At 46.9% G+C, this 24,386-nt stretch overlaps 1 protein-coding gene across 2 annotated transcripts in view; it reads left to right on the top strand.

Moving 5' to 3' along the window:
• POLR1A (RNA polymerase I subunit A) overlaps positions 1–24,386 on the top strand; it is an 85,223-nt gene that overhangs the window by 18,513 nt on the left and 42,324 nt on the right. For both annotated transcript variants that reach the window (XM_004005884.5, XM_060412103.1), the window contains exons 7-14: positions 1,871–1,957; positions 2,558–2,663; positions 2,931–3,093; positions 4,865–5,035; positions 5,807–5,929; positions 8,546–8,776; positions 16,464–16,718; positions 22,142–22,333. In XM_004005884.5, coding sequence (XP_004005933.2) covers positions 1,871–1,957; positions 2,558–2,663; positions 2,931–3,093; positions 4,865–5,035; positions 5,807–5,929; positions 8,546–8,776; positions 16,464–16,718; positions 22,142–22,333 — 1,328 coding nt within the window. The remainder of the gene's footprint in view (positions 1–1,870; positions 1,958–2,557; positions 2,664–2,930; positions 3,094–4,864; positions 5,036–5,806; positions 5,930–8,545; positions 8,777–16,463; positions 16,719–22,141; positions 22,334–24,386) is intronic.

Here is a 24,386-nt window from a genome sequence, read left to right as displayed (position 1 = left end):
TCCTTATCCAAAGCATGAAGGTGAAAAGTGAAAGTGAAGTTGCTCAGTCCTGTCTGACTCTTAGCAACCCCTCAGATGCTGTTAATTGTTAGGAACACAGACAAGACACAGTTTCTACCCTGATAAGTGCATTAAAAAAAATATATTGAGCGATTTTGTGGGGAGAGGTCGGGTGCTGAGCCACAAGGCTTGTGAGATCTTAGTTCCCTGACCAGGGGTCAAAGCCAGGCCCTCGGCAGTGAGAGCACTGAGTCCTAATCACTAGACTGGCAGGAAATTCCCAAGCAGTATATGATTTTGATGAATGTGTTCCAAAAGAGGTTGATAGTTTTGATGGGAGGGGATGCTCACCCCTATACTAAGGCTGAAGTTGATAGTTTTGAACCTAGAGGTCACATTACTCACTTTCTTAATCATCTAAATGCTTGGGGCCACACCTCCTGAATGTGACTTACTCTGGGAGTGGCTGATTAAAGAGTATCCCAGAGTGATCTTGGTTAATCTGAGAAATCAAGATCCACCTACTTATCACCAGCATGATAGCTGTAAGAAGAAACTGAATATACATTTACCCATAAAAATGTTCATCTTCATTTATCCATAATTCTCCTGCTGTGAACCTTTCTGGTAAAAGCCATGTGCCTAAAGCTATTTATCACAGTGTGACTTAAAGTAATAAAAAAAAATTGGAGTCAGCTCAGATGTCCAACTATTAGAAGGTGGTTAAGTCACTTACAAAAACATCCTCTCAGGAATATCATGCTGCAATTAAAAGTGAAGTAAGCCAGAAAGAAAAACACCAATACAGTATACTAACACATATATATGGAATTTGGGAAGATGGCAATGACGACCCTGTATGCAAGACAGGGAAAGAGACACAGATGTGTATAACGGACTTTTGGACTCAGAGGGAGAGGGAGAGGGTGGGATGATTTGGGAGAATGACATTCTAACATGTATACTATGATGTAAGAATTGAATCGCCAGTCTATGTCTGACGCAGGATGCAGCATGCTTGGGGCTGGTGCATGGGGATGACCCAGAGAGATGTTATGGGGAGGGAAGTGGGAGGGGGGTTAAAAAAAAAAAAAAATGATGGCAAGGGACTTCCATGTGGTCCAGTGGTTAAGAATCTGCCTTGCAGTACAGGGGATGTGGGTTCAATCCCTGGTTGGGGCACTAAGATCCCATGTGCCATAAAGCAAGTAAGCCTGCACACTGCAACGGAGGATCCTGTGTGCCGCCGCTAAGTGACCCGATACAGCCAGATAAATAAATAAAATAAAAATGATGGTGAGACACAAGGTATAGGGCAACATGCAGAAATGCTCGCAAGATGACACTAAATTAGCAGAGTGGTACAGAGTAAATCCACACCTGAAATTGTAATGATCTAAAACTTAATAAACCAAAGGACCAGAAAAGAATATATAAAAGTGGTCATGGTGATAACATGATATAATTGTGGGTGATTTTTTCCCCCCTTTGGCTCCACCTTTTAGGTTTCATACAATAGTTGTTTGGTTTTCATTACTTTAGAAATTAGATTAAGGTGGGGGAAAATCCATAGCAGAGAGTAGGTTGTCCTAGAGATTGACTTTTTTAAAAAAATATATTTATTTATTTTAATTTGTTTCTTTGGCTGCCTCAGCATGTGGGATCTCGTTTTCCTATCCAGGATCAAACCCAGGGCCTCTGTATTAGGAGTGTGGGGCCTTAGCCACTGGACCGCTAGGGAAGTCTCTAGAGATTGATTTTTTGGTCAGATTGCAGGCTTGGAGGAGTGGGGAAAGGAATTGCTAAATCCCATTACGGAAAGGGTGTCTGTAATTGACTTACTGTGCTCAATTGCCCTCTTCCACTCCAGGAATTGAGGAAGCTCAGATGGGAAAACGAGGATACCTGACACCCTCCAGTGCTCAAGAACACCTCATAGCTCTTTGGAAAAATGAAGGTGCTGTGCCAGGCTAAAGAAACAGCCCACTGACTTCCTGGACTCCTTTACCCTGCCTTTTTATGTTTTCAAAATTGTGATTCTTGTAGATCTCTCCTGAAACTGAGCCATAGATTTGGGGCAGGCTTCAGGGTACATTATCATTGATGATTTACAGTGTGGGAAATGTCTTTATTCCTTGAACCATGAACTTGATGATTACTGTAACTGAGCCTGATCATTAAATGATAGCTGTGGTGGGCATTGCTTAATACAGTTTGACATGTGTCTTGAAGGTGCAGTGTAACTCACCTTATTTTTTTTTAATGTATTTTATTTGCTTATTTATTTTCATTATTGTTATTTTTTTTCACTGCACCACGTGGCATGTGGGATTTTGGTTCCCTGACCAGGGATGGACCGTGCACCCCTTGCAGTGGAAGTGCAGAGTCTTAACCACTGGACCGCCAGGCAATTCCTTCATTAGTTTTTATGGAGACACGTGATCTTATTCTCCGTATTGTCCTATATTCTGGGCTTTTTGTAAAAATTTTTGTGGTCATCCTTCCATGCTCTTAATGTATAGGTTTAAATGATCTTTTTGATTTATTTCAAACACAGGGTTCTTTCTGAATTACCTTTTTTTGGGACTGGAAGATGTTGGCATGGAGTCCAGGTTCAACCCCAGTATGTTCTTTCTGGATTTCTTGGTGGTACCACCCTCAAGGTAATACCCTTTCATTGGCTTTATTTCACCTGAAAAAGGTTTATGGAATAATTGAATAATGACCTCTGGGAGAGAAAGGAAGGGTCAAAGGTGCTGAAAAATAGAGCAGCAGTTCCACTCCCAGCTGGCAGGTGGTGGGACTATTTTCCTCTTCATTTTTCCTGAGTGCAGGAGGAATGTGGGTTTCCTTTGGAGCTGGGGGCATGTGAGTAGGGATGGATAAGAGGCTGAGGGAAGTGTTCACTGATTCCACATGTCCTCCTGCAGGTATCGCCCTGTCAACCGCCTTGGGGACCAGATGTTCACCAACGGGCAGACGGTGAACTTGCAGGCTGTCATGAAGGACGTGGTTCTGATCCGAAAACTTCTGGCACTGATGGCCCAAGAACAGGAGCTGCCAAGTGAGGTGGCAGCACCCACCACAGAAGAGGTCAAGAGCTGATATCATAGTTCTAGCTTCCTACGCTGTGGGTGCTGAATGCTGTGGGTCCTGGGAGATACTGGTTGGCAATTCTGTATGGTTGTGTGTGCGCCATGGGTTTGGCAGGACTGGGCAATGTCTGGGGGAAAGTGTGGGTCTGAGCATGACCCCAATGACTGTGCCCAGTGACCTTGATTGAGTTGCTTTGGTTTCTTGTTCCCATCTCCACAATAAAATGAGTGATCTGTGGGGAGGTTTTACCCGTGATTGTGGTCTGGGCTACCTGCTCTCACTGGCAGTTCTAGAAAGAACAGTCTGTGGTCCTCAGGCTCTGAGCCTGGCCCTACTGGGCTCTGGTACCAGAGACCCGTGCCACCTAGGTCTGATTTTGGCTCATGAAGATCTCTAGCATCAGGGTCAGGAAGTCAGTGTTGGCATTTGGAGGAGTTTCCTGGAATGGGAGTGTCAGATTTGGGGCTCAGTTTTCTCCCCAATAAATGGTGGAGCTGAATTCCATTTTCCTGTTTCAGCAGACGTTTCCTGAATCCCTTTTAGTATGCTAGGTCTACAGTGCGTATAAAGATGAGTCAGGCACTCAGGAAGTTTGTTGAGATTGCTGACATCCTTCCCAGCTTTAAGACGCTTTCTAAATGCAAATAGGAAGGACTGTCTCAGCCTTAAGTAGACCAGACAGGCTCCCAGGCTCCCTTCCCTGAGTAGGACCGGCCCATCACCAGGTGGCGCCACAGTCTGTCAGGGACACCCGTGTGTGGGTTACTCAGCCTTTCTGCTTGGATTTCTTTGGTTTTGCTTAAGTTTTCTGATCTGCCTGTGTAAATGTGCTTTTTAAAAAAGTGCTCAATATTAGAGATATCTGCCGTCTGCAGGTTCTGGTCTAGTTTCAGAGAGATGGCCATAGGATTGCCACGTCCAGTGACCAGAGCTAAGGATTTTATGTTGATGTCTCTTGAAAGTAGGGTAGCCTTTGTCCAAGAAAAAAGCTAAATCTCGGCAGAAATGAGCAGCATCCTCTCAGATTCCTAAGGTCATTGCTGCCTGAAGTCACAGTGCCCTCTTTTCCATCTGATCAATAGCAAGGGTTCTTTCTTCCCATACTTGCACAGTGGCCCTCTCATGAATCATGAATGCCTGGGTGTGACTAGGCGTACACCATTCCAGGCACTGAGGATACACCAGTGAGACTGGTCTCACCCATTTCACAAGTAGGTTTGTGGCCCTGAGTCAGCTGATACCTTCAGAAGTGAGTTAGTCTGACAGGGGTGCTGTCATCATACAGGGGTCCCTGGGAGGCTCCTTCAGCCAAAATAGAAACCACACCTGTCTTCTCTATAACTGAGAAGTCTTCTGTTCCTCAGGATTGAGGACAGGCCCACTTTATCACCAGAGGGTTGCATGACATGCTCACTTACTGGATCCCCCTTCATCAGTGCTGACAGGTTTCTTCTCTCATTGGGTCGAGGGACCATTTGTCTCTCTCCTGTGTCGTACATACCCAGCCCAAGGGGCCCAGTCCAGGTGGCCAGACAGTCGGTCAGTTGGTGGTGCTCTAGGGCAGCTTACCGCCTCATATGTTGTCGATGCACACAGACAAGATTGATTTATGAGCACTTGGGCCACAAATCTGTCAAGTTCAAAAGACTTAAAGGCCAACTTCAGAGTTCATCATTTGTCAAAGCTCAAGTGAAAGAAAAGCGGAACCAGGCCTGGCCTTCTTGAGGGCTTTCCATCACGCCCGTTTTCCTTGGTTGTGTCTTGGCAGGAAAAAGATTCTTCGATGACTATGGACCGATCCTTTCTGAGTCAGCTTCCAGGCCAGTCCCTCACAGACAGACTTTACAACATTTGGATTCGCCTTCAGAGCCACGTTAATATTGTGTTTGATAGCGAGATGGACAAATTAATGATGGAAAAGTACCCCGGTATTAGACAGGTGAGCAGTTGGATCCCCATTGCTAGCCGAAGGGGTTAAATAATAAACATGTTTGTCTTAAGGAAGAAAATAGTAACCATACTTGTTTTTTTTTTCCTTGACAGTGATTGTTTTATTTTAACCAATTGGCACTACTATAGTTTTGGTTTACTTTTTATTTTATTATTTTTTAGTGTAAAATATGAAAGATTTATTTCAGCTGTATAAAATAACTGAAAGAGGAATAAAAGAAGATATTAATAAAAGATGGCCCTAACTGAAGAAGTGAATGAAACTAAAATTGCAGACCAAAAAACCCAAACATAATAAATATGTGCATAGTATTGGGTTGGCCAAAAAGTTTGGGTTTATCCATCCTTTCTCGCCAACCCGTTACCATTATACAAGCTTGTGAATAATAGAAGTATCATCTTTCATACTCATGCTCAATTGCTAAGTTGTGCCCACAATTAAATATGGCATATATATGTTCTAGAGCTTCCCTGGTGGCTCAGTGGTAAAGAACCCACATGCCAGTGCAGGAGATGTGGGTTCAACCCTTGGGTTGGAAAGATCTCCTGGAGGAGAAAATGGCAACCCACTCCAGAATTCTTGGCTGGAGAATCCCATGGACAGAGGAGGCTGGTGGGCTACAGTCCATTGGGTCACAAAAGAGTTGGACATGACTTAGCAACGAAAAAACAGCAACATATATTTTCTAACAACTTAATAATTTTAAGTCTTGATTTTTAAATTTTTTTAATGATTGCTGTGGACTTTTCCCCCATAAAGATCCTGGAGAAGAAGGATGGTTTGTTCCGAAAGCACATGATGGGGAAGCGCGTAGACTACGCAGCCCGCTCGGTCATCTGCCCGGACATGTACATCAACACCAACGAAATTGGAATTCCCATGGTGTGTGCTGTTAGGTGGCAGATGGGAGTGGCGAGAAAGGCTGGGGAGAAGGCTTGGGATCATGGTGGCTTGGGTGAAGACAGCATCTGCCTCTCCCCATATTGAGTCTTTAGAAGGGGACCCTGAGGCCATGGCGTTGCCCTCACTCCCCGCCAGGTCTCCAGACACGCTCCACCCACAAGGAAGACCCCTGCTCCTGGGCTACCAGGGCGCAGCCTATAGGGTGCATATCCCACCCGCCTCTCCTCTTCCTGCCCATCTTGGTCTAGTCATTAAAGCTTTCTAGACAGATGGAATACATGACAGAGATGAGGAGGGAGCGGGGCTTTCTGTCCCGTGTACTTGCCTGGCATCAGGAGTCAGCCGCGGAGGAAGGAAGAGAGCCCCAGGGAGCAGGCGTCACTCCCAGATCGTCAGGGGTAGGCAGTTTGCCCTGTCCACCCATTAGTGTTTCCTTAGGGAGCCAGTTTTCTTTTCTCACTTCCCCACCACTTGAGGCTGCGGTACTCATTAGCAACAGCTCCTTCATCATCTTCCTCCTTAATGGGCCTGGAGGTCAGTAATAGAAGATGGTTTAATTCTCCCTGCGGAGCAGCTCATTTCCTCACACACCGCCCTGCCACTCTCAGGGGAGGACTGGCAAGGAGCAGAGAGCAGAGCTCGAGTGTTCTGATGGTCTCCTGCGTGCTGCCTCCTTGTCCCCCAGGCACACGTGGGCTTCCTAGGCAAGGGCTCTTGTGTGAGGGGACAAGAGTCAGAGAACACCCATTCCTGGGTACCAGGGGTCTCTGCATCCGGAAGCTGGGTCAGGTGGCAGGGAAAAGCACGGGGAAGCCCAGTGGTGACATTCCTGAGTCCGAGGCCCTGGGAGGAGGGGCCTGTGACCTGTTCATTGCTTTCTTTGGACAGAGGAGGACAGGGACCTCTGTTGGCTTTAGGCTCATGGTGCCTCCAGGGTCCCCAGCTTCAGGAGAGACCTTTAGTGTTGCTCCTCTTTCCACCTTCAGCGGTCTTCTCTTTCTTGGATCTTGGTTCATTTGGTACTGGAGGGACTAAGTTCCCCCTCTGCCCACCTCCAGGCCTGCCCTAAGCCTAGGGCCATGGTGGCCTGTTGCTCACAGGATGGTTTTCAGGAGCAGAGCGTGTGAAACTGCCTCTTGATCTCTTGTGCACACCCTTCCCATTGAGCACTGTGGACAGGTGTTATAGAAGCAGGGGAGGTGAAGGTTGGGGGATAAGCTAGAGACCCAGTCATGAACCAGACAAGACTAGTGTGTCCTTGTGAAGCTTATATTCCAGTGGTGGAGACACATCAACAGATAAGACAAGTAAGGATATTCCTCGACTTATGATGATGTGGTGGTAAGTTAAAAATGCCATATGTCAAAAGTGCATTTAATGGACCTAACCTACTGAACAGCATAGCTTAGTCTAACCCACCTTAAACCTGCTCAGAACACTTATGTTAGCCTACCGTTGGGCAAAATCATCCAGTGCAAAGCTGATTTTGTAATAGTGTTGAATGTCTCATAGAAGTTATTGAACACTGTCCTGAAAATGAACAACAGGATGGCTCTAAGTGTATGGGATATTTATGATCCCAGGGCCGACAGCCAGCAGCTGAGGCTTACTGCCCCTGCGCACCCTCACAAGAATATCACACCACGTTTCACAAGCCCAGAGAAAGACCAGAATTCAAAATGGGGAGTATGATTTCTACCAAATACGTGTTACTTTCACACCGTTACAGAGTCCGAAAAATCCTAAGTTGGGCACAGTCTATACATAAATACTCTGTCAGGCAGTGGTCAGTGCGTCGGCAGAGGGGGAGAGGGCCAGAGGGCGGGGAGCACCGGGCAGGGTGACGGGGGTTGGGGTGGGGGTGCCATTCACACAGGCTGGCCAGTGTTCAGCGAGTTCCTTTCCATGGGACTTCTCAAGAGTCTCTAACATAGGTATATGCCATTTGAAGCACCAAAGGGTTTTAATATTCAGCAGCTCAGAACTCACTTAACCAGGGCACTCATTTTTCTTGGAGTGTGGTGCAGGCCTGGCGTGTCAGATGGATCACTGCCATTTTCTCATCAATCGGGGGACCGAATCAGGTTTATCTCAGGCCAGATAAAGAGATTTAAGATGCCATGTCTGGGCTCAGGCCACCATCAATTAGTGATGACTGCTGGGGGTGAGGGGAAGGGAATTATAGGTGGAGGAGGGTGATACTTGAGAGCAGGTATTCACCAATTGTCTAAAGGTCATGTTCCAGGCTATATTCCATCATTTGGGACCTCGAATTTATTGGCAGACTAGGAAATGATAAAATTTTTAAATAGGTTAAAAAAAATTTTGCTGCATAAATTACTATCCTCAGATAACTTTTTTGGGGCAGATTACTCTGCTAGAAGAGGAGACCTGCTCTCTTCCTTAGAGGAAGCAAGTCTAGAAAAATGATTGTGGAAAAGACAGGGAGATGTTGCTTGCTTGGCTGGAGGACCTTGGCTCAGGGAGCATGTCTGCATCTTACGGGAAAAATCACACAGCCTGTTGAGTCACACTGGGGTCCTTCTGACCTTTCTCTGCCCACCCTGAATTTTCATATCCCCTCCTTGTTTCCAGGTGTTTGCCACAAAGCTGACCTACCCTCAACCAGTCACCCCCTGGAACGTTCAGGAATTGAGGCAGGCCGTCATCAACGGCCCCAACGTGCACCCCGGAGCCTCCATGGTCATCAACGAGGATGGCAGCCGCACAGCCCTGAGCGCCTCGGACCTCACGCAGCGGGAGGCCGTGGCCAAACAGCTCCTGACACCAGCTACGGGGGCCCCTAAGCCCCAGGGGACAAAAATTGTGAGTAATGGGCATATCTGGTCAGGGGTTAGGCTGCTCCTTTTGGGCTCCCCCGTGATTTCAGCTGTGGTGCCAGTGCAGGAGGGCTGTGAGAACTGTTCCTGCTCCCCCGACCCCACCCCTACCCCCCGCACCTCTCAAGGGGCTGACCCCACCTGTGGGTGTTCCCTAGGGCCTCAGCACCATGAATGAAATCATTTGATCATCGCATGCAGGCAGCACAATTCTGGTTACACACCAGGCCTGGAAAAATGCCCTTTCATTATAACTCCACTGTGATCTGCTGCCCTTAAACAGGGCTGCTCACAGGTGGTCCTCGGCAGCAGCATTCCTGCAGCCAGTGGGAAATGCACCTTTGCCTCCCTTTTTACCCCTTCCCCGCCCTGAATGAGACTCTCGGGAAATGACCCAGGAATCTGTGTGTTAATAAGGTCTATGGAGGGTTACTCTGCATGCTGAAGTTTGAGAGCTACCGTAGGAAGGAAACATTCTGTGTCTGTGAAAACTGATGGTTTCAGCTGATGCTTCACTTTCTGGAGATTGCTAGTTCTCACCTGTAGCACTGTGTTAAGGGATCTCCAGGCTTTCTCTGGGCTCCCACGGAAAGAATACAAGATCGATTGGCAATGTCTGCTGAGGACGTAAGATGAGTGGATGATATCACTTGTGTCTGTGTCAGGTAACAACCATTCCAGCTGGGAGGGGTATAGCAAACAACCCTGAACCAGGCAAAAGTGGCAGAAATCATTGGAGTGAAACGGGTTTGGGGTTAATTTATGGTGACTGCCCAAGTCAGGGAGTGATGGAGTGCATCGTCCTCACCCGTCTACATGTTTGTTGGGCTTCCCCTTGCCCTCTAGGTTTTCTTTTTGGTGGGTTCGAGCTCTGCAGAGGACTGTTGAAGCTTGAAGGAGCTTTGGTTGGGGGACAGAGAGGGAGAGGAAGCCTTGTCTCGGTGAGCACTGCTCTTCACCGAGGCCTGTCCCCTTGCTTTCTCCCCATCTCGCCATTGTCCCGAGGTCCAGTGGTTAACAGGCCTTGCGTCTTCTGTTTTGGCAGCCAGGGGCAGACAGGTCCACCCACCTGTTTGTTCTTTTCTTATGCATTAATTGACATTTGTGTTCAGGTTCACAGACTTACCCTGCCATTTTAATTTTATTCTTTTAATAATTTTATTTGGGTTTGAGTGTGTTGGGTCTCTGTTGCTGCATGGGCTTTCCTCTAGTTGTGGCAAGTGTGGGCTGCTCTCTGGTTGTGGTACACAGCTTCTTCTTGCGGTGGCTTCTCTTGCTGCAGAGCACCGGCTCTAGAGCGCATGCTCAGTGGTTGTGGCCCGTAGACTTAGTTGCTCTGTGGCATGTGGAATCTTCTGGACAGGGACTAAACCCTCATCTCCTGCTTGGCAGGTGGATTCTTTACCACTGAGCCACCAGGGAAGCCCCTATTCTGCCATTCTTAAGGGCCCCATGTTTTGCTTGGAGCTATGTGAAAGATGCAAGAGAAATAAAGGTGTATTTTTCCTAACTTATGGTGAAACAAGACAACCACAAGATAACTTCCATGCTATTAAGTCAAGCATGTGAGACAGTAGGACACTTTGAGAGAAAAATTGAGAGGAGAGCAGAGTGGGGTCAGGTGGTGGCAGGGCCCACTGCAAGCTGTGTTGCACTTTGTCAGGCACCATGGACAAGCTCTTATTGCCCTAGGGTGGACAGCCTGGTGGGGGCACCCCCAGGGAATGAGTCTATAAGTGTTTCACCACTGTTGAGTGGTGTGAAGGGGACAGTGACAGGGGGTGGTGACTGAACCCACATGATGCTGGAGAAGAAAGGAGGTGGGGTGAGCATGCAGGGCGTGTTTGGAGTCGTCAGAAGATGATTGAGGACCAGCCTGGGGGCTGCAGGGGACCTCAGGGTGAAAGGAGGGTATGTTTCCGAGGGAGAGGATGGGGTTGGGGGTTGGCTGGGTGTCAGGGCTGTAGAAGAGAGAAGATGAGAAGGAAGCCATGGTTTCCAGGAAGATGGAATGCTCTGGAAGGAGGTGCATCTGGGCCCCTCTGAACTGAGGTGATGGTGGAGAACCTAAGGGCCTATCTCACGTAAAAGGTAGAAGTGTGGGCCCTCAGTTAGGGTTAAGAAATGAAATTATCAGGACTTCCCTGGTGGTCCAGTGGTTGAGACTCCACGCTTCCACTGCAGAGGGCACAGGTTTGATCCCTGGTTGGGAAACTTAAGATCTGACAAGTCACATGTATGGCCAAAAAAAAAAGAAAATGATATTGTCAGAGAGTTAAGCTCTTTGAGCACAAAGTAACACAGACAGAAAGTGGGGGGACCCATGGGAATATGAAGCTGGTGGGGAGGACGCTGAGGGAGGGTGACCAGCCGGGCTTGCTCTCAATGCCAGCATCCGTCCCCCACCTTTAGTCAAGACCAGCCCCAGAGTACCTTGGCATCTTCCCGAGGCACATAGGAGGTGTTTGTGGAATTAAATATGAAGTTTAAGGAGAGGGAGAAAGGAAGATGCATACGATTTGCCCAGACAGAGACCACCTGTGACCCAGGAGAGTCGTTTGGACAAAGTGGGAGGAGTTGGGCCCCAGAACCTTTGTCATCTCCAGCTAGAGCCAAAGTAGAAGGATGGTGGGGTTCCTGACGTTACTGGGATGTGATGATGAGGCAGATACACAGGGACACTTCCTTCATGTGGCCCTTTACGTCTGTGGGGTTGGAAGTTGGCTTCAGAGAGGGCAGGTTGGCCTCACTGCACTTGCTGGGCAGCTTACGAGAGGGGATGCAGATGAGTTCTGAGCTGCAGGGAAATAAGGGAAGTTGGCCTTATCTGTCTTCTGGCTGAACTTCATATCAGCATACTATCTCTGCTTTCTCCCCTAGCCCCAGCATCCCATCCAGACTTCCCCTTCAGTCTTTGAACTTCCCGTACATGCTGGAAACACTTTGTCCTCCCCAGACTCCCCAGCCATCGCCGTTCTGTACCTCAGCAAGGCCCTCATTCCTCCAGGGAGGAGCCTGCACACGTTTTCAGCCAAGGTGCGTGTGTGTGCTCAGTCGCCCATTTGTGTCTGACTCTTTGCGACCCCCTGGACTGTAGCTGCCAGGCTCCTTTCTCTGTTCATGAAATTTTGTAGGCAAGAATACTGGAGTGAGTTGCCGTGCCCTCCTGCAGGGATCTTCCCAATCCAGAGACTGAACCCACGTCTCCTGCATTGGCAGGCGGGTTCTTTACCACTGAGCCACCTGGGAACCTGAGAGTAAACATCTTAGGCTTTGTCAGCCACATGGTCTGTGTTGCAGCAACTCAGCGCCACTTTCCTAGCATGAACTGTGGAAGCCACCAGGGCAGTACAAAGCCATTGGTTTGGGCTGTGTTCCCGAAAAACTCTAGTTATAAAAACAGGTGGTGTGCAGTTTGCCACTTTCACACTTGTGTGGGATCCCCCTCCCTGTGTGTCCCACCTCACCTCCCACCCTCGTTGCCTTGTGGGGTCACTCCACGGGCCCCCACCTATTCCACTTCAAGTCCTAAACCCCTGAGGACAAGGGCGGGGTATTAGACCCTCCACTCTCCCCAGCACCCTGTGGACTGGATGGGTCCACGTTGAGGTGCAGGAGGCTTCATGGACCGAGCTGAGGATGTGGCCCTCCCAGGGCAAAGACAGGAAGGGACCTTTTGAAACAAGTGTTCCTTATATCAGGATCTTGGGCTTCCCAGGTGGCGCTAGTGGTAAAGAAGGCGCCTGCCAGTGCAGGAAATGTAAGAGATGCAGGTTCAATTCCTGGAGCAGAAAGATCCCCCGGAGGGAGGGCATGGCAACCCACTCCAGTATTCTTGAGAATCCCATGAACAGAGGAACCTGGTGGGCTACAGTCCATGGGGTCACAAAGAGTCAGACAGGACAGTGGTGACTGAGCATGCATGCACATATCAGGACCTGGGGACTAAGAATGATTCTTCTTAGTTTCCAAAACCTCAGTGATGTTACATGTCACGTTTATACACATAGTCGAGTATGTGTGCATTCACAGCCTACTGGTAATTTGTAAAGTAGTTTTCTTGCTGAACACCTTCCATATAGATAAGAACTAGGCCAAAGGGCTAGGTTACGTGACTGGAGGGAGAGATCCAGGTCAGGACAGACCGCAGGTTCGATGAGAAGAGGGAGGAGTGAAGTCTCTGCCCCTTCTGCTGGCCCCCGTAAATGGAGAAGGAAGTGGCCGAGTTGGCCAAGCCTCATTTCCCGGCCCAGCAGTCAGCCCCGAGAGCAGCTCTTTGGCTCTGGCTCTGCTTCTGAGAACTCTGACCTGGGCACTGGAGCACGCTAATTTTCACTATGGTATTTATTTAGAGACGAGAAAGGAAGGGCCTCTGGTTTGGATTGGCAAGGGGAGCACTCTGTGCTCCAGGGCTTCTGTTTGGATTGGCTGGAGCCTGCCAGATGGGCCTGCGAGCCTTCCCAGCTGTGGGGTTTGCTTATGCCGGAGGATGTCTCGAATTTGTGAGACTCCGTTCTGAGCCCCAGCCTGGGCTTTGGGGCCTGAGCCACAGGTCTGGGCAGTTCCTCCCTTGAGAAGCTAAAGAAATAGACCTTCAAAGTCAGCTCAGGCTCCATGACGTGCCCTGGGCAGACACTCATGGGAATCCTCAGAATCCAGGTCTCCTTGGAAACATGGATGTAGGGGCAGGAGAAGGATGGGTTTGGATTCCTTGGGGAGCAGAAAGACCGAGTTCCTGCTTGCTGCTTTTAGGACTGCCTTTTAGAATTTGAGGGGTTTGCTCCCTGTTTCCCTGAGTTGGAGGAAACTTTCAGCCCAGCTGAGCAGGAATGAGGGGAGGCAGGTGGGTGCCTCTCTTGTTAACCTTTAGCCTCTCTCTGTAACCAGCTCTCTGATCCAGCTTCATAATGTGGATGACATGAGAAGAAATAGACTCTGAGTAATTTGTTTCCTCCAACCTATTACCTGCTGAGTAATTTAGGGAAGACTTGGGGTGGGAGGAGCACTCACTAAGTCTCCATCATTCCTCTGGGCTGTTGAGGGCAGCATGCGGAATGATTGGGGTAGCAGTTGCCTCATGCATTTGTTGGTTTTTTGTTTGTTTTATATTTTTGGCCACACTGAGTGGTTTGTGGGATCTTAGTTCCCCAACCAGGGATTGAACACAGGCCCTTGGCGGTGAGAGCACAGATTTTTAACCACTGGACCCCAGGGAATTCCCGTGTATTTGTTTTTTAAAATAGCATCTCTGTGCATCATTTAGGAAGCCCAGTAGTTAATTATGCTGAAGCTCCAATGCTTTGGCCACCTGATACGAAGAGCCAACTCATTGGAAAAGACCTTGATGCTAGGAAGGATTGAGGGCAGGAGAAGGGGACGACAGAGGACGAGAGATTGGATGGCACCACCGACTCAATGGACATGAGTTTGAGCAGACTCTGGGAAGTGGTGAAGGGCAGGGAAGGCTGGCATGCGGCAGTCCATGGGGTCTCAAAAGGGCTGCACACAACTTAGTGACTGAGCAACAACAAAGACGAAAGGCCTTTAAAATCAGCTTTGTGGGAGGAGGTGTCCTGTCGGGAGGACATGACCAGTGGCATGTTGATGTTGGTAAAGAGCAAGAAAGCGTGAACAGTGGTTATCTTTGAAGAGTAAAATTACTGTGGTTTTCATTCTCTTCTGGTAAGCGTATCACCTGTGCAGTTTTTCGTGCTTTCTTTAGAAATAGTTGAAGATCTTTAAAAATTTTCTAAAAGTTGCACACACTTGTTGTAACATGAATAGCACTAAGACATGTAAAGGTCAAGGTGGTGATCTTTCTCTTCTTCCATGTCCCCCTGCCCTGAGGATACCACACGGCAGCTCAGTAAGGATCTAAATACCTTTGTCCTCGCGTGTATAAACACGTAGAGTTGGATTGGGTTTAAAATCATCTCATCCTGTCACCTTAGATGGCCTTCTCTGGTGGCTCAGACAATAAAAAAATCTGCCTGCGATGCAGGATACCTGGGTTTGATCCCTAGGCTAGGAAGATCCTGGAGAAGGGAATGGCTGCCCACTCCAGTATTCTTGCCTGGAGAATTCCATGAACAGAGAAGCCTGTGTGCTACTGTCCATGGGTCACAAAGAGTCAGACATGACTGAGCGACTGACACTAATACACCTGGATGGTTTTTCTTTTACTGAAATACATTTTTGTTATTTTTTCAAGACTGTTATACATTTAAGTCATCCTTCTTAAAGGATCCCTGGCAGTCCCTGTTGACTCAGCTTCCGCTTCTGGGGACCTGGGTTCAATCCCTGGTTGGGGAACTAAGATCCTGCATGTTCCATGGCCTGGGTGCCCCTTCACTAAGTCCTTTTTCATCATTACATAATATTCCATAGTACATACTGTGATTTACCCACTGATGCCCCTTCTTTGGGGCAGCCAGGTTTTTCCCAGTTTTTGCCACTGTTAACACGGGTGCATAAACATCATTCATAGAACCTTGCATTGGCACCTTTTTCGTTCTGAAAGCCCAAGGTAAATGAGTTTTTAATGTTCTAAAATCTGCTGTGAAATTGCTTTCCCAAAAGACCATGGCAATTTAAACTTGTTACTTATTTTTAAGTGCCATAAAATATTTTCCGGAAGCATTGAACTGGGAATCAAGAACCCTGAGTTTCACTCCTGGCTCTGAAGGATGAGGTTGGGCAAGTATTTCTGAAATGTGGAATTCACATTTGGACTAAGGTACTCAGATGTGGCTACAGTGGGGGATTCTAGAGGTCTGCCAAATCCTTTCAAGCCCAGGAGTTTTATGGTTGTGTGTAGACCTGCTGTCTTAGGATGTGTCCATTTCTTTTTTCAGGTTAATTCTCAGGGGAATTCAAACTCCAAAAAGGTTGTGCATGTCTGAAGAAGACAGTCATTACTGGACAGGGGCCTGTGGCATCATTGACTTATCCCTCCCCTGGAGGAGGAAATGGCAACCCACTCCAATATTCTTGCCTAGAGAATTCCGTGGACAGAGGAGACAGGCAGGCTATCGTCCATGGGGTCATGAAGAGTTGGACATGGCTTAGCACCTAAACAACAGCAATAGTCCGAGCCCAGAGCCAGGACAGGACTTTGCTAGGTTAGCAGCTATTTCTCAGAAAACCTTAAGGCGTCTGTCTCGTAAACTAAAGAATCCTAACCATGCCAGTTCGAACCCTAACCATGCCTGGTTCTTGAATTTGGATTCGGTAGTAGGGGCCTGTTTCCTCTGCGAAGTGGTATTTTGGGATTCCCGGATGGCTCAGTAGTAAAGAATCTGCTGGCTGTTGCCAAGAGACCTGGGTTTGGTCCCTGGGAAGATCCCCTCCAGAAGGAAATGCAACCCACTCCAGTATTCTTGCCTAGAAAATCCAGTGGACAGAGGAGCCTGGCGAGTTACAGTCTATGGGGTCACAAAAGGGTTGGACATGACTTAGTAACTGAGCACGCACACACACTGAGACCCTTAGGGCTTAGTAGTTATATCTCATAGATTTCTAGGGTTTCAGACTAGACTGAAAGTTCCCCTTTTATTGAGTAAAACATGAGGCTGGCAGAAGCCACACTCAGCCCAGGGCGAGGTGAGCCCTTGGCATTGTAGCAGTGATGCCAGAGTGGCCACCGCTCAGCCCTTCCTCTGCTCTGCCCACAGGTGTGCCGGCATGTGAAGAACGGGGACATTCTCCTCCTGAACCGGCAGCCCACCCTGCACAGGCCCTCCATCCAAGCGCATCGCGCCCGCGTCCTCCCTGAGGAGAAAGTCCTGCGGCTCCACTACGCCAACTGCAAGGCCTACAACGCCGACTTCGATGGAGACGAGATGAACGCCCACTTCCCCCAGAGTGAACTGGGCCGGGCCGAGGCCTACGTCCTGGCCTGCACCGATCAGCAGTACCTTGTTCCCAAGGTAGGTCTGACCTTGAGGCCATTCCATGATCATCACCAGCTTCCAACTTGGCAGTTCAGGTCCGGACCCCAGGCAGCTTCTGGAGTCAGCAGGGTCTGTTAAGCAGGGGCATATGGAGCAGAGGGTCTTGGATTCCTCTGGGTGGGGTCTTCAGCCCCCTAGTTGCTTAGAGATAGGAGGTTTCTCTCTTGCTGCCTCTTAAGATGTCAGGAGAGAAGTTGTAACAGTCATCCCAGGAAGCTGAGTTCAGTACCTGCATCTTAGGTCTTGTCTTCCAGCCTGTTTGGATTCTACAATATATCAGCCTCTGGCAAGCCTTAGCACCCCACCTATGAGGATCCCCACGGTCTACAGATGACTTTGATCCTTTAAGATAAGGAGGGTTTTAAGAGACAACCCCCAGGGTTTGATCCCTGGGTCAGGAAGATCCCCCAGAGAAGGAAGTGGTAACTCAGTCCAGTATTCTTGCCTGGAAAAGTTATGAACAGAGGATCCTGGCGAGCTGTAGTCCATGGGGTCACAAAGAGTCAGACACAACTGAGTGACTAACATAATCCTGAGGGTCCAGATGAAATTCCCTGCAGCCCATGAGGAATCTCCGCTGTGAATCCCTTCTTTTATAAACCATTTGTGTTGCAGCGATTCACAAATTACACACCATTCATTTGGGTTGTAATGTGGGGTAGTAATAAAACAATAAAGAACCATGGCTGCTATTTTCCAAGCACTTTTTCAAGACCAGACACCATACGTAGCACCTTGGAAGCCTCTCCTTTTCTCCTCCCCACAGTCCTTGGAGTAGGTGCTATTAACAGCCACAATCACATGTGAAGAAATGGTGTAACATGTCCAAGGACACAGAGCTGGAGTGGAAGGGCGTGGGGAGGAGGGGCCAGGAGCTCCCAGATCTTTGTGGCTTTTCTTCTTTCCCCTGGCGTGGGCCCTGCCACCCTTCCACAGAAGACACAGAGGCGTCTGCACCCAGGAAGCATAGAGGCTGCTTAGAGATCGTCCCCCATCAGGTAGTGACCTCTCCTCCTGGGAATTTCTCTTCCCCTATCCCACCTGGAGAACCAGGCAGGTGACCAGTATCCCAGCATTCCAGCCTCTTTTCCTACCAGACACACCAGTGTGGCTTCCTGTAGATCCAATTAGTTGATTATAACTTTCTTTCCCTTCTCTGCCCACCTTGGCTGGCTATTGATTAATGAAGGGGCTGACCGAGAGCAGGAGGGGTTAAGGGCCCACTCAGGTCCCCAAGAAATTAGAAGAAATAGTTTGATTAATTTTTACTAACAGGGGTTTCCCTGATGGTCCAATGGTTAAGACTTCGAGCTTCCACTGCAGGAGGTATGGGTTTGATCTCTGATTGGGGAACTAAGATCCTGCATGCCTTGTGGTGCAGCCAAAAAAAAAAAAATTAAACAAAAAATTTTTAAATTAATAGTTTAGAAGAAATAATTATAAGAAATCTGACTAATTTGAAAATTGGCCTTTTGTGTTTTCGTGTAAATTACGTCAGTTGTAGCTGTGATGGTGGTGGCAATAAAAGCCACTTTGTCCTGAGCACTCCATGTGCCTCAGGCGCCACTCTGAGCAGTCTGCACCATTCTGGCTTAGTCCTCACCACAGCCTTAAGTGGCAGATGTAGTTTTCAGGTGAGGAAACACAGGTGAGTGACTTGTCAGCCAGTGAAGAAGCTGGGACTTGAACCCAGCACCTTTGATCCCCGCCAAGCCTGTGTGCTCAGCCTCCTATATGGTTAGTCCCCCTTGACAGGCGAGGCTGGGCCTGGGTGAGGGTCTGTGGAAAGAAGTGGCTAACAGGACTGTGCCGGTTGTCTAGCCTGCTAGAGAGAATGTCACATTTCACCATGGTGGACACTCCAGTAAACAGCAGATGGTTCATTTTTTTTGCTGGCAGAGTGACCTCTGGACATTAGCCTCATGAAGAGTTGGGGTGTTCTGAAGTGCTTAGGCCAGTGAACTTGAGCATTCACTAGACCAATGTAGGCTTGATTTTCATTGAATAAGATGGAATAGGGGACTTCATTGCGTACACTGTGTCCTGCAAAGGGCTGGCCTGTTTAATTCCAGGTGTGCCTCATCACATGCTCACCTGCCTGTGAGTACAGGGTCAGAGATAGAACAAAAGTAAAGTCTCATCAATGAATTAATTTCTTAAAAAGTAAAAAATGCGACTTTTCTGATGTTCTGGCGATTAAGACTCTGAAATTCCCCTGCGGGGGGCAAGGGTTATATCCCTGGTTTGGGAACTAAGATCCCACATGCCACCTGTGCAGCTGAAAAAAAGAAAAATCAGGAAAAAAAAAAGTAAGAAACAAACCAAGACAATTCTAGGAGATGACCTGAGAATTCACTTTACCTTCAGACAGCTTCTTTTGTCAGCGGTAAAGAGCTTTTGATTCTTGATAAATTTTGTGTAGCCCTTAGTGTAAGTGCCAAGAGGAGAAATCCTGTTTTTGGTGATAGTTATAAAAATGAAAGGCTTTCCAGGTGGCTCTAGTGGTAAAGAACCCACCTGCCAATGCAGGAGACGTAAAAGATGTGTGATTGATCCCTGTGTAGGGAAGATCCCCTCAAGGAGGGCATGGCAACCCACACCAGTATTCTTGCCTGGGAAATCCCATGGACAGAGAAGCCTAGTGGGCTACAGTCCCTAGGATCACAAAGAGTTGGACATGACTGAAGTGACTTAACACACACACACACACATACACGCATAAAAATGAAACGTAGTTTGATGGCAAAGTCCTGAGATGGCAAGAGTCAGTTTTCTTAATCCAGGAAAGCCATTTTTTGTTAATTTTTCTTTATGTATCTTTATTTCCCTATTGTTTTCTTTTCTATTTGTTCATTGTCCCAATGCTTCCCTATTTTTCAGGTTTCTTTTCCTTGACTAACCATAGTACCCAATTTAAGTACATTTTATTGTTAGTTTTATGTATTTAATAGAGTTGCTTGTTGTCGTCTTAAAATAGATGAAGGGAACTTGAGCTGTTTCCTTTCCAAGAAAACAGTTACACTTTTTCATTTACATGTTTCTTTGTGGATTCTTTCTTTTTTCCCTTCTGTTTGTTTTATCTATTAAGGGCCACTGCTTCATGGAAAGTTTTTTTAACAAGGCTTGAGACATACTTTCCTGACTTTGACTTACTCAGCTAGAAAATTCAAGGCACAGAATACCCTAATTCTCTTAAGAATCCTGACCAAAGACATCGATTGTAATGTCATTTTGCTGTGATGTTAAGTGGAATAGGATAGCTGACGATTATGTGGGTTTTTGATCCAGAATTAGTCTTTCTGATCCTAAGCAGATTTAGAAAATTCAGCATTTTAAGTAGACCCTTAGTATATTGCTTTAATCAGCACTCCTCCCTAGAATTCATGCTTATTGCATTGAAAGCAGTTTATCCATTAAGGTAATTTTCTAGTCATGGAAAACTCTAGATGGAAAGAGAAGGCACTGACTAGATCCTGTAACTTGTAATTATGTTCTTTAAAGGAAAAAAAAAAAAAAGGCAAAATCTATATCTGCCCCAAAAGACTGTTGTTGTTTAGTAGCTCAGTCATTTCTGACTCTTTGGGACCTCATGGGCTATAGCCTGCTAGGCTCCTCTGTCCATAGGATTTTCCAGGTTAAGAATACTGGAGTGGGTTGCAATCTCCTTGCCTAAGGATCTTCCCGACCCAGGGATCAATGCACGTCTCCTGCATTGCAGGCAGATTCTTTAACCACTGAGTCACCAGGGAAGCCCCCAAAGGGCTGTGGGATGAGTCAAATGCTTAATACTGTTTTCAGTTTTTCCCCTAAGCAAAATGAGACCTTGTCTTTGGAACAAGTTGCAGAGTATAATTTTTTGTCTGTTCATAACTCAAAGGCTGCATGCCCCATCTGATCTCGCCTTCCATCTGCAACACCTATCTGGCTCCTTGGTGATAATTAGCTCTGAGTTTACATAAAGCCCATTGCCATGGTATTTAGACTGTTTGACAAGCATCCTTTCTAGCCTTTGAATTAGTGTGTGTGGCTAAATTCCTGGCACTTCTCCATGGCTGCACTTGAGAGTTCCTTAGTTATGCAATACAGCCATAATATTGGACAGTATTTAACAAATAAGCAAATGATAACAATCTTTAGATCCAAGATTTTTCTCTAGTTCCTATAAACAGGGAAAAGTTAGCAAAAATGCCTTCGTAATAAATATCAGTGGGCACGTCTGTTTTTACCTTAGTGTGCTTTATGTTGCCGTGACTGCAGACCTGGCAGATAGGGTTCAGGAGACTAGGGATCAGAAAAGATGAATGTATCCATCCAAACTGGGGCTATTATAAAAACCCTTGGCTTTGGGTTTTTGGGGGGTTTTTTTGATCCTATTGCAATTCTTGTGGGGTCTTAGTTCCCTGACAAGGGACTGAACTTGGGACCATGGCAATGGAAGGGCCAAGTCCTAGCCACTGGACCACCAGGGAACTCTCTAAAAGCCCATGTTTTGGCATCTGGTGGATAACAGCCTACCATAACTACATGCAAGATCATGAAGACACACTGACATCAGGCATTCTTGCCTTCTGCAGTCACGTACATCAAAGCCCCCTCTCCACCCATGACTCTCTCAAGGCACCTCTCCCCAAGCCCCCCACTCTCTGCGTTGGCTGAGTCCAAGTCACTCCACAGGCCAAACTGCAGTACTGTCGATGCCCCCAGAGAGACCATTCCTGCCCATCCCCTCCTATCCCAAGTCTATGTGATGACCCATCCCATTCTTTTCCTCCACAGGCATTTAAAATTCTTTGTAATAATGTATCTCTCCAGTCATTTGTTTTGTTTACCGTCTAGCTCTTTCTCATTGTGAGGGATCTGTGTTTCAGCCACTAAAATAAACTGAAGGTTGGTCTCACCCAGTGGCTCAGCATACAGTAGGCTCTCCATAAATATTTGTTGAATGGGTGACTGATTTAGAGGAGAACCAGGCCAGAAATGTGTGAAAAACACCAAAGCATAAAACCAAAATATAAAAACAAGAACACAGCCAACAGCAGCCAGACCGAATTTATGCGTAAATGCCAGAAATATGCCGAAGTTAACGAGAAGCAGATGGGATTAGGGAGAGAAGGCCAGGGGGCCTGCATGGGTTTGAAGCACTTTTGATATTGAACAGTGGGCAAAAGGCAAAGGTGGGAGCAGGTCAGGAAGCCCTGGTCATGTGCTCTGGGAGGCAGTTTGCTCTCAAGGTGGGAGGCCCAAGCACTGGCTAGGTGCAGCCATGACTGGACAACATGGGGACGTAAGGAGGGCTATTGCTAGTGGGTAGCTCCGAAGCACAAGATTAGGAATTAGAATGTGGCTTCTGTTGTTTTTTTTTTTTAATTTGTCCTTCTCTTACCTGTTTTGATTTGTAGGATGGCCAGCCATTGGCGGGGCTGATCCAAGATCACATGGTTTCAGGGGCAAACATGACCATTCGAGGCTGCTTTTTCAGCCGGGAGCAGTATATGGAGCTGGTGTACCGAGGACTCACAGACAAAGTGGGGCGTGTGAAGCTCCTTCCTCCTGCCATCCTGAAGCCCTTTCCTCTGTGGACAGGAAAGCAGGTAATTAGGGGGAAACAAATGGTGGATATTTATTTAAAAAAAAAAGGAATCCGGCCACTCAGTAAAAAGGTTTTGTTCCCAGGAGAGTCCGGGCCAGAAACAGAAATGACAAATCAAACAATATCTCTTTGATGGAGTTTTTGGGTGTGGATGGTTTCAAAGGAGTGTCTACAACTGCATATTTTCTGTCCTTTGCTTCTAACTGAAACTTCTAACTTAACACTGACCTCATCGTCTAGATATGGTGGTAATAGGCAGTGGTGCTGATGGTAGCAGTAGTTATGTTTGTTGGGAGTGCTTCAAATATGTTAGATTACTTAACCCTCACAACCAACCTCTGATGCAGATACTATCATTATCACCATTTAGCATCATTTATCACCATTATTACCAGATGAGGATAATGAGGTTTGGAGAAGTTGTTACTTCTCCAAGTCCATAGGAGGTAGAGTTGAGATTCAAACTCAGGACTTTCTGACACCCAGAGCATCATATTATACTTAATCAATTATGTGATCTTGGTTCAGGAGGCCTCAGTTCATTATTTACAAAGCAGAAGTGTTCAGGTTGATGAGCTATAAGGTCTCACCAGCACCCCCACTGCAGTTCTTTAAATCCATGGTCCTGGTACTTGACTGGTTTTCTTATTAAGCCAACTTGTATTTCTGGGATAAACCTTACTTGGTTATGAGATAGTATTTGCTAAATTTTTGTTCAGAAGCTTTTGTATCATTGTATATGAGGAATTTTGATGTGTGGTTTTCTTTTCTTATCATAAGTTTACCTGGTTTTGCTATCAGGGTTAACATGGGCTTCATAGAATGAGTTAGAAGTATTTACTCTTTCAGTTTTCTGTAAGAGTTTGTACAATATAGTATTATTTTTTCCTTAAGTGTTTGGTGGAATTCACCAGTGTAGTCATCTGGACCTAAAGTTTTCTCTTTCAGTTCAGTCACTCAGTCGTGTCCAACTCTTTGCGACCCCATGAACCGCAGCATGCCAGGCCTCCCTGTCCGTCACTAACTCCCAGAGTCCACCCAAACCCATGTCCATTGAGTCCGTGATGCCATGCAACCATCTCATCCTCTGTCGTCCCCTTCTCCTCCTGCCCTCAATCTTTCCCAGCATCAGGGTCTTTTCAAATGAGTCAGCTCTTCGCATCAGGTGGCCAAAATGATTGCAGTTTCAACTTCAACATTAGTCCTTCCAATGAACACCCAGGACTGATCTCCTTTAGGATGGACTGGTTGGATCTCCTCTCAGTCCAAGGGACTCTCAAGCATCTTCTGTAACACCACAGTTCAAAAGCATCAATTCTTCAGTGCTTAGCTTTCTTCACAGTCCAACTCTCACATCCATACATGACCACAGGAAAAACCATAGCCTTGACTAGATGGACCTTTGTTGGCAAAGTAGTGTCTCTGCTTTTTAATATACTGTCTAGGTTGGTCATAACTTTCCTTCCAAGGAGTAGGCGTCTTTTAATTTCATGGCTGCAATCACCATCTGCAGTGATTTTGGAGCCCAGAAAAATAGTCAGCCACTGTTTCCACTGTTTCCCCATCTATTTCCCATGAAGTGATGGGACCAGATGCCATAATCTTAGTTTTCTGAATGTTGTGCTTTAAACCAACTTTTTGACTCTCCTCTTTCACTTTCATCAAAAGGCTTTTAGTTCCTCTTCACTTTCTGCCATAAGGGTGGTGTCATCTGCATATCTGAGGTTATTGAGATTTCTCCCGGCAATCTTGGTTCCAGCTTGTTCTTTCTCCGGCCCAGCATTTCTCATGATGTTTTCTCTTTAGGAACGCTATTTTTAACTAAAATTTCTGTTTCTCTAATTACATGTAGGGCTGTTGTTTAGTTCATCTCTTTCTTCTTGGATGAGCTTTACTGCTTTGTTTTTTCTAGGAATTTGTCCTTTTCATCTAAATTGTTGGATTTATAGGCATGAAATTATTCATTGTACTGTTTTATGTTCCTTTACTGTCTGTGGAACCTAAAGGTGATCCCCTCTCTCATTCCTGATAGTGATAATTTATGTCTTCTCTCT

This window comes from Ovis aries, chromosome 3 (genome assembly GCF_016772045.2).
Source record: "Ovis aries strain OAR_USU_Benz2616 breed Rambouillet chromosome 3, ARS-UI_Ramb_v3.0, whole genome shotgun sequence".
NCBI lineage: Eukaryota > Metazoa > Chordata > Mammalia > Artiodactyla > Bovidae > Ovis > Ovis aries.
The sequence above is the reverse complement of the archived record's forward strand: the minus strand, read 5'-3'. Positions and strand labels throughout refer to the sequence as shown.